At 42.8% G+C, this 14,252-nt stretch overlaps 1 protein-coding gene across 4 annotated transcripts in view; it reads left to right on the plus strand.

Moving 5' to 3' along the window:
* Positions 1–12,968, plus strand: part of CtBP (C-terminal binding protein) — a 73,175-nt gene extending 60,207 nt beyond the window's left edge. For 3 of the 4 annotated variants that reach the window (XM_065439674.1, XM_065439672.1, XM_065439673.1), the window contains 2 exons: positions 2,217–2,231; positions 12,429–12,968. In XM_065439674.1, the coding sequence (XP_065295746.1) occupies positions 2,217–2,231; positions 12,429–12,766 (353 nt within the window). In that variant the 3' untranslated portion in view covers positions 12,767–12,968. The remainder of the gene's footprint in view (positions 1–2,216; positions 2,232–12,428) is intronic. The other variant, XM_065439675.1, reaches the window with a different exon arrangement.
* The last annotated feature ends 1,284 nt before the right edge of the window (positions 12,969–14,252 follow it).

The following is a 14,252-nucleotide window of genomic DNA, read 5'->3' on the forward strand; positions in this document are numbered from 1 at the left end:
CCTTTTTTAAATTTACAATAAACTGCTTTGTGCAAGGTACCTTGTAAACCAAGAAAATTTGTTCATCTGCATAAGGCTTAATCCTACTGATTTAGAACATAAGCCGCGAACTTGAACTACTCCTCTTCAGTTTACCAGTAGTAGTCGTCCAGTTGTCACTAATTTGTAAGAAGACTGGACGCTGCCTGACACTACCAGTATTTCTACCTCATGATTCTCTTTATAAAAAATGAGTTTTTGAGCTGTCACCTTTCTGACCTCAGCGATTAAGTTTCTGATCACACATGTCTAAAAATAGATGCCTGATAAGTCGGACCATTTATATAGCCAACTCCTTAACTCGTGGCGCTTAGTTGTACAAGTAAATTGAATAGAAATGTGCAATTTTTTTCTCACGTTACAAGTAAAGCAGTACACCTGCCACAATTCACATTTCTACTAGTTCATACTACTTGTATGGTGCTCAAACTGCATGCGGTGATTACTAGCTTGCTGCCTGTGTAGAACTACTTTTTCGCTAAATGCAAAACTTAGCCTATTTATGAACTATCCTTAAAGGACCAACAGCGGACATGTGGCAGGCAACTGTGATAGTGAAAGAATGTGAATGGGATACACAAAATAGAACATTCGGGGGTTTTGCATGCCACAACCATGACCTAATTGAGACAAGCCGTAGTGAAAACAAGTTGTTTTGCTTTTTGCCCCCCATTGATTCTGGCTGCCATGCCCTGGATCCAACCTGCTACCACTCACTCAGCAGCGCCACACCATAGCTGCTGAGCTGCTGTGGCAGGTTAACAGCTGCCTCATACTAGCCGTCTGTCCATTTACTATCACATCAAAGACGCATGCACAATACAGTTAGTCTGCAGACCCCGTACAACAGCTGCATAGGTCTGCCTGTCAATCGGCATTCGTGCCCCTAGTGGCAGCTTCATTTCCTTAACAAAACTTTGCGGGAGTTTCGAGACCAGTAAAGAGTATTGAGAGCCCGGGCTTGTCCCTCTAAAGCAATCAACCAAGAATATTTCTCCAGCATAGGCATTTCTTCTGTTCAATTGATTTCACTTCTAAGTAATTGCATTTATGAAATGACTCCATGCTTTCTGCACAACTATAGGGGCTTATCACAGGAACACCAGCTGCAGCATTCCAGTCAAAACACTCGGGGCATGAAGTAAAATTATTGGTGGCAGCTTTATGAATGTCAGTAATTCACACTTTCACAAGTGCGTCTTGCTTTACTATTACCTCCTTCAGTTGCTTATTGCCTGACACTGAAGCGAGATTCTGGCGTACCTTCAGATGACAAGAGAAAGCACCACTGGATTACAATATGCAGTAGTTACTTGTGCATACACTCGCAACAACGTGTACAAATATAGCAGTAACTTCTGCAATAGGAGCTTTGTAAAAGTGTTTTGTATTTATGAAAAACGTCCAACATGCAATGTTATATTTTAATGTTTCTTACTTTCATTGCCATGCTTTGTCTTTGTGCTTTGACCACCCTCTCCACCAAGTTTCCTGCATGCTTGAGAAATTTAAGGAAAAAAGCCACTTCTTTTGCATGTATACATTATATTTCTGCCTTCATGGCATGGGAAGTTGTCCTGGGTTCGCTACATGATACCTGCAGCTGTGCAACACTGAAAAGTATGTGCTGTTGGAGCTTGTTAATTCCCACAAGAGTTTTTGTTAGCCATTTACTTTTGTTGCTATGCTTCACTCTGTGCTTGCTTCCATGATATCGCTACTGGTGCTTCCTCCACCTCAAGGCCGCGGGGTCAGTTCAAGCTGTGGTGGGCACATTTAGATATTGGCAAAGCGCAAGTACACTCATGTACTTAATTCAGGTGTTTGTTAAAGGGCCCCTCTTGAAAATTTTGGTTATACTTTAAGTTGTAAAAGTATACACTAAGTTAAGTTGTAAAATGCTGTCTAGGGATTGTTTTGTTACAAAAATTTTTTCAAATTGATGTGTTATTGAAGATAGGAGGAATTGAATGCCGTATTGTCGTACAGCCAGGAGGCAAGCGCAACTGCTAACAGAGATGCTGCCCACTTTTGCCTAGACTAGCATTCACAACTTTCTCCCGTACACGTCACGTTCACGTGACGAGCCTTGCCTCCTTTTTTCTTTCTTTTCTTTTCTTGCTGCGCGGTGCACTTCCAATGGCGACATTGCGCGGTCCGCATGGGATGATTTACAGAAGTCTCGCATCATGGTGAGTGACGTTGCTAGGAATGCATTTTGTATAGGGCATTTGTGTGTATGACCTTGACTGTCCTGAAGGAGGGCTTCCTCGAGAGGGAGGGTGTGCGACGTTTGGTCAGTAATTTGAGCTGTTTTGTAGGTGTGCAGTGCTGTAATACTTTGCAGACAAGATCATCAGCTTGTGATTTATACACTGCACTTGTTTGTTTAAAATGGCCAAGCATAGTGAAGGGCCCTTAAAATAAACCGAAGTAATAAAAATTTGGAGTCCCCCACTACGGTGTGCTTCATACTCGGATCATGGTTTTCATGCATAAAACCCCAGAATTTAACCTTTTCTGCTTCAACTTCACAAGTGTGTTTGTGCAGTGGCTTCCCTCATGGCCACCAACAAATTTACACTTTATTCCCAATGGCCTTCCATGTGTTGTGCAATTAAGATTAAAGCTTTGGAGGGTTAGTTGTAAATGAGCTTCATGGTTATAAGATGGCTCAAGGCTCAACATGCTCAATCCACCGTTTTACAATTTACACTTAATACTGAAAGGTTAGTGTAGCACTTGGTTTTTCACTAGCACAAGATTCAAGGTATTTAATCTCAAAAGGCATGTTGCATTAAAACATTATAAAAGGGAGTGCTTCTAGTAATTCGATTCATGTGTTATTCCTTGGTATGGCAATAGCTTTGAGTTCAAAACAGAGTTACAATGAACATTCCTCAGGCATTAAAAAGTTACTTCTGGGAATTGCCCGCGAGATTGCTAAATAGTATGTCTGGGCAAATTTGTTGTTGGGTATCTGGGAGAATGGCGCCGCACTGTGTCCTGTAGAATAAATTTTCTTACAATGGATTGTGTGGGTCGCACCGCAGCATTGGTTCAAAGTGACCTCACTCCCTGTTATATGCAAATAAGAGTGATAAAATTTGTTCACCTAATTCATGTTTTTTCATTTTATTGGGTTTAAACAACCATGTGAGGCAATGTTTTGGGTCCACATCACAGGAAATGCCTTAGAAATATCTTAAATATTGAAATCATTTGTTTGAATTTATATTTTGTTATCCATCACAGTAAATGTCCTTGAAATATGTTTTGCAGACCAAGCATAGAGCTGTTTTAACAGCTGTGTTGAATTTCAGCACAAAAAGTTTGTTGGAGCACTTACTGCATCACAGAAATATGTGGTATATGCACTATATAGGATATTTATGTATTTTTTGTTTATATCTTCTGGATGTAGTTCTGTATGAAAAAGCAGCTGAGCCAAGGCACCTTTTAGTTATCTTCAGATAAGTGAAACGTAACCTGTGCTGGCATTGCACCTTTAATCCTTAATTGGAGGCTCTGTGGTCAGCTAGGGTTCATGCCAAGACTAAATATATTGCTACGGAACAGTGTTTGCGATGACGAAGAGGCTAGCACGGGTTGTTGCCTCTAGGCCAAGTGCGACGTATTTCCTTGTATGTACTTGACTTCTACTTGTATGTAGCTTTTCATCTGCGTCTTGCTACATAACGTATCTGTGGAGGTGTGTGTAATAAGATGTGGGACGGGGTGGAATCGAAGAAGCCGGGTGGGTATCAGGCCGATTGGCCGAACAAATGGTGTGAAGACCCATGTTTTCGAACTCCTGGCGGACAACTGCCTGGATCAGGGAAACCGTGACTGCAGGTGCGTTGGAAGGGCTGGAGTCTAAGGCAGCCGGATAGGTGGCCGCGATCTCACGCCGGACGATCCTGGTAACATCGCCAGTGTTGTTGGGACGAGGAGCGTTGGCACAGGAAGATGTCGCTTGGGTGTTGGGCAGACAGGCAAACTGCTGGTCGATACGTCGGCTTTTAGCAAGTTCCAGGCGACGGCACTCTTTTATAACTGCATCCACCGTCAAAACGAGCAAGTTGAAGGCGTCATTGGCAATGCCTTTGAGGATGTGGGAAACCTTGTCTGACTCAGTCATGTGTGCGTCAACTTTGGGGTACAGAGCCAAGACGTCTTGAATGTATGTGACGTAGGGCTGTGTTGACGTCTGTCAAGTTGGCGCCCGTAGGGGTTGCTGAACAAGTCTCTGAGCTTTTTCTTAAGCAAATCCCAACTGGTGAGCTCACCTTCGTGGGTCCGAAACCAAACTCGAGGTGTGCCACTGAGGTTAAAGGCTACGTTGGCAAGCATGATAGTAGGGTCCCAGCGGTTATTGCAGCTGACGTGTTCGTACAGGCTGATCCAGTCCTCGACGTCTTTCCCATCTTTGCCTGAGAATATGCCAGGATCACAAGGAGCAGGGAGGGTGATGGAGCAAATGAATCAGCTTTTAAGCATGAGCTTGTACTGGTCTGGGTAATATTTTTAAGCATGTATGGTCAGTGTTAATTGTTCAAAAGGTATGCAATTTGTCATTCTTTTTTTTCTTTCCCTTTCCCTAAAACTTCTCTTGTCACTTTCTGTTGCGTGACCATAATTCCACAGGCATTAGAGGTGCAATAAGCATGTGGGCGCATTGGTGATCAAATAGCGACACTAAGGTTGTGGAGGAACCAACAGCAAGCAAGGGTTTTCTGACCTAGAGAAAAAGGTTGTTTCCACCATGAGGAATATTTACTGCTCTCAAATTCGACTGAAGTGGAATGGAAATAGGGGGAAAAATGAAATGCAGTATTAATGCCCCCATACTGCAAATTCCAATTTGTTAAGTTCTGCAAGCTTGGCAATGTTCGTGTTGGTTCACATGGCTATAAGCACATACCAGCATGACTGGTCTTTTGTTTTAAATTCATTGTGCTGTGCAGTTAAAGTATAAACCCCATGCAAGTGATCTTGCACGTGACAGCAACAAGCGACGCGATGGATATGGCTGTCGCGCTCGCTCGTCGCCCAGAAGTCAAACTCCAAGCGATCGACCGCTTTGCGCGACGACTCCCAGTGTTGCCGGTATTAGAGGATTGAGTTAGCGCCAAACCTGGCATGGCACTTGCTATAATAATTTAAGTTGGTCTGTTTGGCTGTACAAAGCAACAGAAAGTATTTCTGAAGGGTCTTGCAATAGGTTTTTTTTTTTCGTTTACTTATCAAAATTCGGTAGTTCGCTCGTTCCGTTTGGATACTGAGAAGCGTGCACGTGAGCAAACCGGTAGTACGTCACTAATGTACATCCCGTTCCGGCTGCCTACTATCGGCTAGTCGCGCATAGGACTTCCAAGTGACGAGCGACGAATTCTAGATTTGCAGAACCAAGCGATCGCGCGACAAGACTGAGCAATCTGTTCACGTGACGGCCCGATCCGTCGCTCAAAGCCGTTGCTCGTCACTGTCACGCACAAAATCGCGCTCATGGTGCTTGGCCTTAATGCTCTCTCTCTCTCTCTTTCACTTTTTACTTTATACGTACGCACCTATGCACTCTTTGTATATTCCACTTCTGTTCTCTAGCTCATTGCCTGCATTCTCTATCTGACTTAGCCTTGCACGCTTTTGCACCTTTGCACACTTACAACTGACATTGTGGCTAAGCAAGAAAGACAGGGAGGGGTTTCAGGTAATGTAATATGGCACCCATGTGTAATACAATTTGCTTCATTAAGTCGCCAGAATACTTTTAGGTGCCACTTTGAGGTATATATCTATGGAGGTATGCACTTAACAGCTGGAAGATACTAATAATTGGTTTATGGCTAAAATTCGATTGTGCATGGATTGAATGATGACTAATAACCTGATGCAAGGCATATTGAGGTTCTCCTTTTACCGCGGGCGTGTTCCTCCATCGTTAATTGTGCTGTAAAGTGACCGCTTACAAGTATTGCAGTGGTCATTGAAAGAGGTACTAAGTTCCATAGTGGCCTCACTGATGATGTGGTCTGTTTGAATACACTTCAGCTGAAGAGGTGTCTGTACTGATGGGCATTTGCTTTTATTGCAGTAGCAATTACATAGACACTCCAGTCATATCTCTGCTGTCGCTGTGAGGTTCTGTATAAAGTCTAAACACGATAAAATCAACGCCGTGTGCCGTATGTGTGAGTGAAAGCGTGCGAGGGTGAGTCAGGAAACGTGCTGTGTTCGCTCGCAAGCAAGGCTCCAAAGGGAGGGTAGAGAAGGGGAGTGCGTTGTACTCTGGGAAGCCCCACCCACTGTATCTTGAAAGCCATCTGCGACAAGGACAGAGCCCGCCATGCGCTATGTTTTTGCGGCTTAGTTTGTGTTGATGCGAGATGCAGCATGAAGGTCAGTTCACTCGCTCGCTGCTGCTGTCGCTCCACTTGCTCACTCCAGCGTTTTGACAGTGAGTTTCCGTGGTCATCGAGTGAGGTGTTTATGCTTGCTTTTGTGTGTGTGGCACCATGCTTGTTAATTTAGCTAGTATGCCTATGTTTACAAGTTTATATGGCTGATGAAACTACTATACTTAATTTTTTTTTTAATGCTTGGGTTGTTTTGGTTGAGTAAATGTTCTGGAACCTTGCCGAGTTCAGTCTTGTTCAGCACAGTACATCTTTACGAATAAAACATCAACTAGGATTGAGCAGAGGCCATCAAAACCCATGACGTCACGGAGAACTAGTACAGGAACTTCAAGGCAGTAGTGTTGTATGTCCTTCACATTTGAGTCTTTTCTGGCTTATTGTGCCTCTTCTAGGGCTAAAGTGGCTTTTTCAGCACTGTTGAAAGGTAATTTACTTCTACAACTCAAATAATTGGACATACTGCGCCGTGTAGCTGCGAGGGCGCGGTCTTTTGAGTGGCTTCCTAAATATCGTCAGTGGTGTCCTGGTGCACATAAGCCAGCCATGTACTGTAGCCAGGCTCCTCTCGCGCTTCTTTCTGGACATGCTGTGCCATCTAGCGGCAGCTGCGAAGTCCGTGCGTGGCTTGCCCGTACGTGCAAGCACTGAGAATTAAGCCCTCCCTCCAGGCATTCGTGGTGCAGTGCACTAGAGCGTTGGATTGCTGTGCTTAAGGAACTGGTGTTACATTAGTTCAGTTTTGCCCAGCGTCAGAGAAATATTTATTTTAGTGGGTTATTTCTCTCTTTTCATTGAAGAGCGCTGTGAGGAAGGTTAGACCCACATTTTTAGACACCTTTTTCCTCCATATTTCTCGCTGGATAGTTTGATTGATAAAAAGAAAACTGGTGTGCCAATGCCAAGAATGCTAGTCACCTAAAAAGTTCAACTTAGCCACTTCTGTTGGATTTTGCTCAGAAACTCTCAAGTTGATGGTTTGAGGACATTTTCTGGTCAGGAGGAAGCATAATAAGCCAAAGAAATAGTGAGAACACTGACCAAATGAGATAATTTATGAGTTAGAGTGTTTCGGCTTCTGGAAGGAAACCTTGTTCACAGAAAATAAACGACCCGAAAGTGGCAAGCTTAAGTCTTTCCTTATCTTGGGCAGAATAGGTGTTTTTTGTAGGTTACATCATTATTACTTTTTTTGTTTTCTGAAGGAAGGAATACTGCATTCAATATTTTTTTAGTAATACCTAATCAATGCACCTTTCGTGCACAAATGTTTTATTGATGAGATGTATGTCATAAAATAGATACGAATTGGCAGAATCAAGATTGTGGGATAAAATTTAATAAAGTTGCAAAGACACGCTTGCGTCTACTAAGAAAGAAATGTAACAAGAATTATGAGATATACGCACAAAATGGATTGTCATCTAATAGGCACTATCTCCAAAAAATATCAATTTTTCATTGAACAAGAAATGCAAGCACTACAGTGGGTTGTGCCATGTGGCAACGCAGTTCCTTGGTTAAAACATTGCGAAATGTTTCTTGTCCTGTAGGTTCGATAAGTCTCCATCTTGGCAGGGCCTCAAGCACTCCAATTTCAATATCGCTTAGTGCTGCACTTGTTTTGCTGATTCACGAAGCTCATAGCAAAGATGCAGCCACATGCACATTGTATTCAAGCAACTATTGATAGAAAATTTTTTATATGATCTCCTGAAGAATTACTGATGTTATGCTGAGATCTATGGAGTTGTGAAGTGTTTATCAGGCAGGGCAAGTTTGGAAAGTTACTTTAGTTCCAGCTGCCATTTTGCTGCAGGCAACGTAAAAGTGCTGAAAGGAACCTTCTTATAATATTGCATTATATTTTATGCAGTGCAGTCCCAAGAGCCCGTATTTCTCAACGTTCCATATGATAGAGGACTTAAGATGGCCTTGCCAACTTTTAAGCAACACTATTGTGCCTGTTTTAAAAATTAATAGAAAGCAGCAACAGATTCGAGGCAGATGAAGCCCTTCATTGGTGAGCAAATCAATACCCTGAAAAAGCAGAAACAAGAAGCAACTGTGGTTGAATTGACAGCTTCAGCAGATGCTTTAGTGGATTTTGTATTTTCTTTATTGGCACCTGTTATGTTCAGCGGCCGTGCCAGGCTCCAGTAAGCCAAGTGATGCCGCTCCGCTGCCTTACCTGCCCAAAGTTTACTAGTTGCTGTAATTTGCACTGTCATCTAAGCTCTGGATCGCCAGAAACATAGCACTGCTGCCACCACATATTGAAACATTTACTGAATCTATTAGCCTTGCATTAAGACAAGAGTGACTTCAAAGCTAAGGATTCTGGTAAAAACCTCGCCCTATATTAAAATTATTCGGCATATTGTACTATGTGCCAACTGCCCTTGCTTTGAGACGAAATCAGCATTTTGCCTGTGCCAAAAGGTCAATGGCTTTTTTGCCACTGCAAAGTGAAATTGATAGAATGTGGCCCTATGGTTTAATTCTATGGTTCGTTTCCATCTCCATGGCTTTCAGTAGTGTTGGCTAACGCAAGGTTACTTTTTCCCTTTGAAGTTTTTTGAAGAATAAATTTTTATCCACTTCTGGTCACAGCACTTTTTGGTCACATCTGGCTCTTATGCCACAAAACCTGTCTTTCTCACTATAATGTTACAGTTGAGTAAACAAGAATTCCTCGGTTCTTCTCTTGGCGTCATGCAATTGTCGCAAGAGATTCGGCTGCTCTGAACATTCTTGCTCGTTCCCAGTATGAAGTTTAAAAGCCTTGATTTTGCATCTCTTGGAAATGAAAACGTTTATCAAACCTGCCACCAGACCATGATCACCTCAAGATATCTGAACATTTCACTGCAATTTGTAAAGACATCTGTGACAACTTGGTTTTCACTCTTGTGCAGACCTTGTCACCATCTTCTCTGTGAATGTATGATTGTGACAGAATGTAAAAAAATTGACTTGGTTAATACAAAACTAACGAAAAAAGCTATTTTTTAGGAATTGCTGAAATTCAGCATAGACACTCAACAGCATATGTACTTTCAGGGATGAAGTATTGTGCCAACATGCACCAAAACAATAATTTCTGAAGAAGTTGACAAATTTAGTAAAATCTGCATGTTCAGTGGCAACTGTAAGCCATAGTCATGGATTGGAAAGCATTCAACCCTGGAAACCCAAATCTAAGCAATCTGTTTCAGCATTGGCGTCTTTGGAGCATAGGTGTGTTTGCTGCTGAATTGTAACTTGGGTGCAGGAGAATAACTGTTTTGTGGTATACAATGCATTACGAATGTTATATAGGAACATGTGCTCGTCTTATGGGGGCAGTCGGAAAGAAAAGCCGCACTCAGCTGAATAAGTTCTGCAGTCTGATCAGCGTGTAGCTCATCAGTTTTATTATACATTTTAATGCTTGCCTGTGCGTGCCATTGATAAATCTGCATCGAATAATGGTGAACATGATGTGTAGCATTCCAAATCTATTTCGTGCGTGCACTACGCCTGGTTACAGGGATAATGTAGTGTGGCACATTGCAGCACCCTGACAAATGACCAGCTTGCTGTCATGGAAATTGAACACAAATTATCACCAACATTTGGATTCCCGTTACTACTGCATGACCGAAACACTCAAAATTGGACTTCTTCCACCAGAGAACATAAGCTACAGATGTAAATTATGGTTTCGGCCAGTTAGCAACCGTAAAAGTTCAGCGAAAGCGCGAATAACTGCAATTGTATTTCTAGTAACTGTGTTTTCAAAAAAAAAAAATGTTGCGCAGATCGAGTTCAAAATTTTTAATCCACCATCGTTTGGTTTCCAAACTATTGGTCGTCATTTTGCATTGGCATTATGGGACCTGTGGCGGAGCCAGAAATAAGACCAAAACCTGAGCAAAATGTTAGTCAGCGATGCAGTCTCTTTCATGTTTTCAAATATATCAGTTACTTGCAAGCGATCTGAAATACTGGCAAACATGCACTGCCCAGGGAAGTAACATAACACTTATTCTACGGAATGCTGCTATCCCAACTTAATGCTGCCAGAAATTAAAAATTGAAGAGGGTACTGCAAATGGCATGCGCTGTATGTTCATGGGTGTTGTTTATGGTGGTCACTGAGTATTTCTTGTTCATTGTGCATGCATGCTTCTTATGAGCTAACTTCAAAACTATGGTTCAGATGCTGACAATACTTCTTTTTTTTTATGCAGAAGTGTCTCAAATTTAAAAAATACATATGCTATGAACATGACAACACTTCAGCGTGCCAAAGGTTTTTTCCATGGAAACCTCTTCAAATTAGGGCACTATGTGAGAAGCCACACTTTCTTCTTCACGTGTCAGCAGCTTTCAGGTCATATTTTTGGTCCTTGCATAACACGAAGTAGTGCAAGACCACAACCCTGATTTGCATGTACATACTGTGTACAATGTACTAGAGGACAATGTCTACATCCGAGACCACTGAAATAACTGACGTGTTCAAGCGTTGTCATGTGATTTTTTTTTTTTTTTTCAATTTTGCTTACCCCCCTGGGAAAACAGAACATACAAGACCTATAGATTGAAATGCATGTTTACTAGAGCAAAAAACTGACACTGACAAAACAACAAATATGCATTTCAATAGAAATGAACTAGCCCAGCTTCTTACCTATAGTTTGCCTTATATGCTCTTATTGATCATTTCTCGATGCCTGATCCTCATGCAGCGAGCACACGTAAAGCCTTTGTTTATTCTTTTTCTTGGCCGCATTCGAGGTGTAACATAATAGGTTTCTTTCCTCCACTTTGCGGGCTACCGCAGAACTGATTTTCCATAACTTAATAGTGTCTTGCAAAGACAAAAAAAGATCTGCCTGTATTTCACTCATCTTGAGCTTTGCAAAGCTGCTCCAAAATGCATATCTACTGCTGCAAATTTCATGCCCTGAAGTGCCTAATTTGTTGCTTTCATAGCTGCTCGAAAGCTCTCTTTGCCACTTCCATCTGTGTAGTTGCATTAGTGCACGGTGCAAATATGTTGATTGGGTATTGGCTTATAGGGACTCATAGCCTCCCGGATCATGTCATGAAATTTTCATGGGAATTATACTGTGGTTTTTATGGTCATAGAATCGAACATGCTGTTGATTGTTTAAATACGAATTATAATCTTAAATTGGTGCGGAAAGTGTTGAAAAATGTTGCGATACTCTAGGCACTAGCATTGCAGGCTAGAAATGCTGCATTCAAGTTAGCACTAAGTGCACCATACATAGTGTTGAAAATCTTTTTCCTTATATTCTATAAGTGCCTGGACTTCTTTCTATGCATATTACATTCTGAGAAAAATTCACACTTACAACATGGCCTTTGTGTGCAAAAGTGGAACAGCAGAACTGTGGCATCCCTTGTTGCATGTTACACTAGTTCTAGCTCTTGTCAGGCATGCGAGCTAAAATTCTTTCTCTCGTTCACTCTGGTTTTAGCGAGACTGTGTATTTTGAAGGGCAAAAGTGTGTGCATGGCTACGGCAACGTAGTGAGCTGCACATTGAATGTTAGATTCGCTTTTGAAAACTTCGCTTGGTTAAAAACAGCTTAGCTTGATTTGCAATTGACCATAGTAGTTGGACAAGAAACTACGAAAGCTCATATTTGTTACTGCTGAAATTCAACAATTCCGGAAGCATGAACATCGGCTTGATAAACAAGATTAATTTCTTATGGCTAAGGCTGCACATCTCATCTTGGTCTTATAAGTTATTTTATAAGCCCGTATGAGTGCAGTTTATGAAGACATCTGTGAGGCATGAAGTGTGTTTGTGCCAGTGTCAGAAAAGCTTAGGTGCTTGTTCATGGCCGTTCAGTGTGCATTTTGGGCACTGCATTATTGTGATAAAGACCATTTAGTGTTACCACATGGTGTAGTATGGCCATGCAGACCTTTCTTGCCTGCGTGCAGGACCCCTCAAGGAGGCACCCAATCTGATCTGCACTCCACATGCGGCCTGGTACAGTGACGCCAGCTGTACTGAGTTACGTGAGATGGCCGCCTCCGAGATTCGTCGAGCGATAGTGGGGCGTATCCCGGACTCTCTGCGCAACTGCGTCAACAAGGAGTACTTCACGGGCTATGGGGATGGCATCAATGGCGGTGCCTACAACTACAACCCAATGGGTGTGCCACACTCGACGACAGCCCTGGAGCCCCTGGCACCCGGCGTTCCCCACTCGACTTCGCACCTGCAGGACTCGGCCAACCACCTGGCCCCCAAGCCTGAGAGCTCGGAGGTGCACTGACATATCATTCCAGGGGCCCCTCCTCCTCCTTCATTCCTCCTGTCTCGCCGTCTCCTGTGTTGTGTGCTTCCGTTTGACTCCCCCTCTCTCTAGCTAGGCTCTTTTAGTTGGCTGCTTTAGGCTTCCCCCTTCTGCTCGTTCATGTGTGCATTAACATTTGATGGGTGGCAGTCCCAAATAAAACTTCGCACCTTTTAACGTCCTGCTGTGTCTCGGTTCCTTCTGTGCCGCCATAGCAGGCGCCGCTCGGCGTCCTCTCCCCGCTGGGTAGCTGCTTGCGCCTCTTCAGGGTAGCCTTCCTCTTGGGCTGGTTCTTGTGCAGGTCTCATGGTGCCTGGGGAAGCTTCCCCATTGGTGCAGAGGGAGGAGAATCAATAGTATACTGTAGGACCACACGTGGCGTTTTGCTTGGCTCTTGCTCTCCCCCCTCTCTACACCCCCTTCTCTTTTTTTTAAATTTTATTTTTGTGCTGCATTTCATTTTCTTAGTTGCTGTAGTCATCCAAGTGGATAAGTGCTCTGTCCCAGGAATGTGTGTGACATCTTCCTGGCTCGCCCTGTGGTTTGGGGTTGGCACGGTCCATAGTTGCTTTTTGTGTTAATTCCAATTGGGTTTGTCAAATTGCCAAAACTTCTGTGCATTTCATTATACAAGTTTGCTTGTGTGAGTGTAGCTGCATTAAATTAAAGGTGCATCCTCATACCCGTTCCACTAGTGGGTTAATCAAAATTGCACTTTTATTGGCTGCTCTCATCAACAGTTGTGTGGTTAGTGTTTTTTTTTTTTTTTTCCTCTCTGTCTCTCTCGTTTTTTTTTTTTTTTTTTTAACTCATAGTACCGAGGTTGCCTGGGCATTTACTGAATGTCCTGCACCGTCAGAGGTGGCACTGGAAAACAAAACCTTGCTAGTTGGAAAAGTGCAATTGTGTTATGTTAAAAAAAGGAAATATGTGCATGTCATTCCTGCCAGACACAGGACAAGGCTGGAAAACCTCATGCTCATTATTTGGGCCATATGCAAGCAGCTTGTGCTAAGGCGTTTCTTGCACTTTGAGATATTGTTTAAGGGAGGGCAATCTGCTTTTAACAAGTGCCTGCTCCAAGGTGGTGGTGGACAAGCTTTCTGTCACCTTGAAGCTGAAGTTGCTTTCAGATGGGTGATACCCAGTGATAGTTCCATCACCTCATGGCATTCCCTCAGAGCTGTGTTTCAAATACTTATGTAAGGGTAAGCATGCCAGCATGCCCACGTGTTGGCTCTCGGTAGTCGTTGCTCCCTTGTCAAGGGTAACGTAGCTTTGTGTACAGTGGAATTATGCCATTTCCTCAATAAAATGAGTATTGTTAATGCATGCATTCTGAAATTGGGTCACTCTTCATGTGGTTTTTTCAGCCTTGGCCTGTCTGTATGGCATAGAAAATCCTGGCTTTATCGAATTTGCTTTTGAATGCGGAATTGTGAAATTTGCATGGTAACACACCACT

Source organism: Dermacentor albipictus, chromosome 1 (genome assembly GCF_038994185.2).
Source record: "Dermacentor albipictus isolate Rhodes 1998 colony chromosome 1, USDA_Dalb.pri_finalv2, whole genome shotgun sequence".
Taxonomy (NCBI): domain Eukaryota; kingdom Metazoa; phylum Arthropoda; class Arachnida; order Ixodida; family Ixodidae; genus Dermacentor; species Dermacentor albipictus.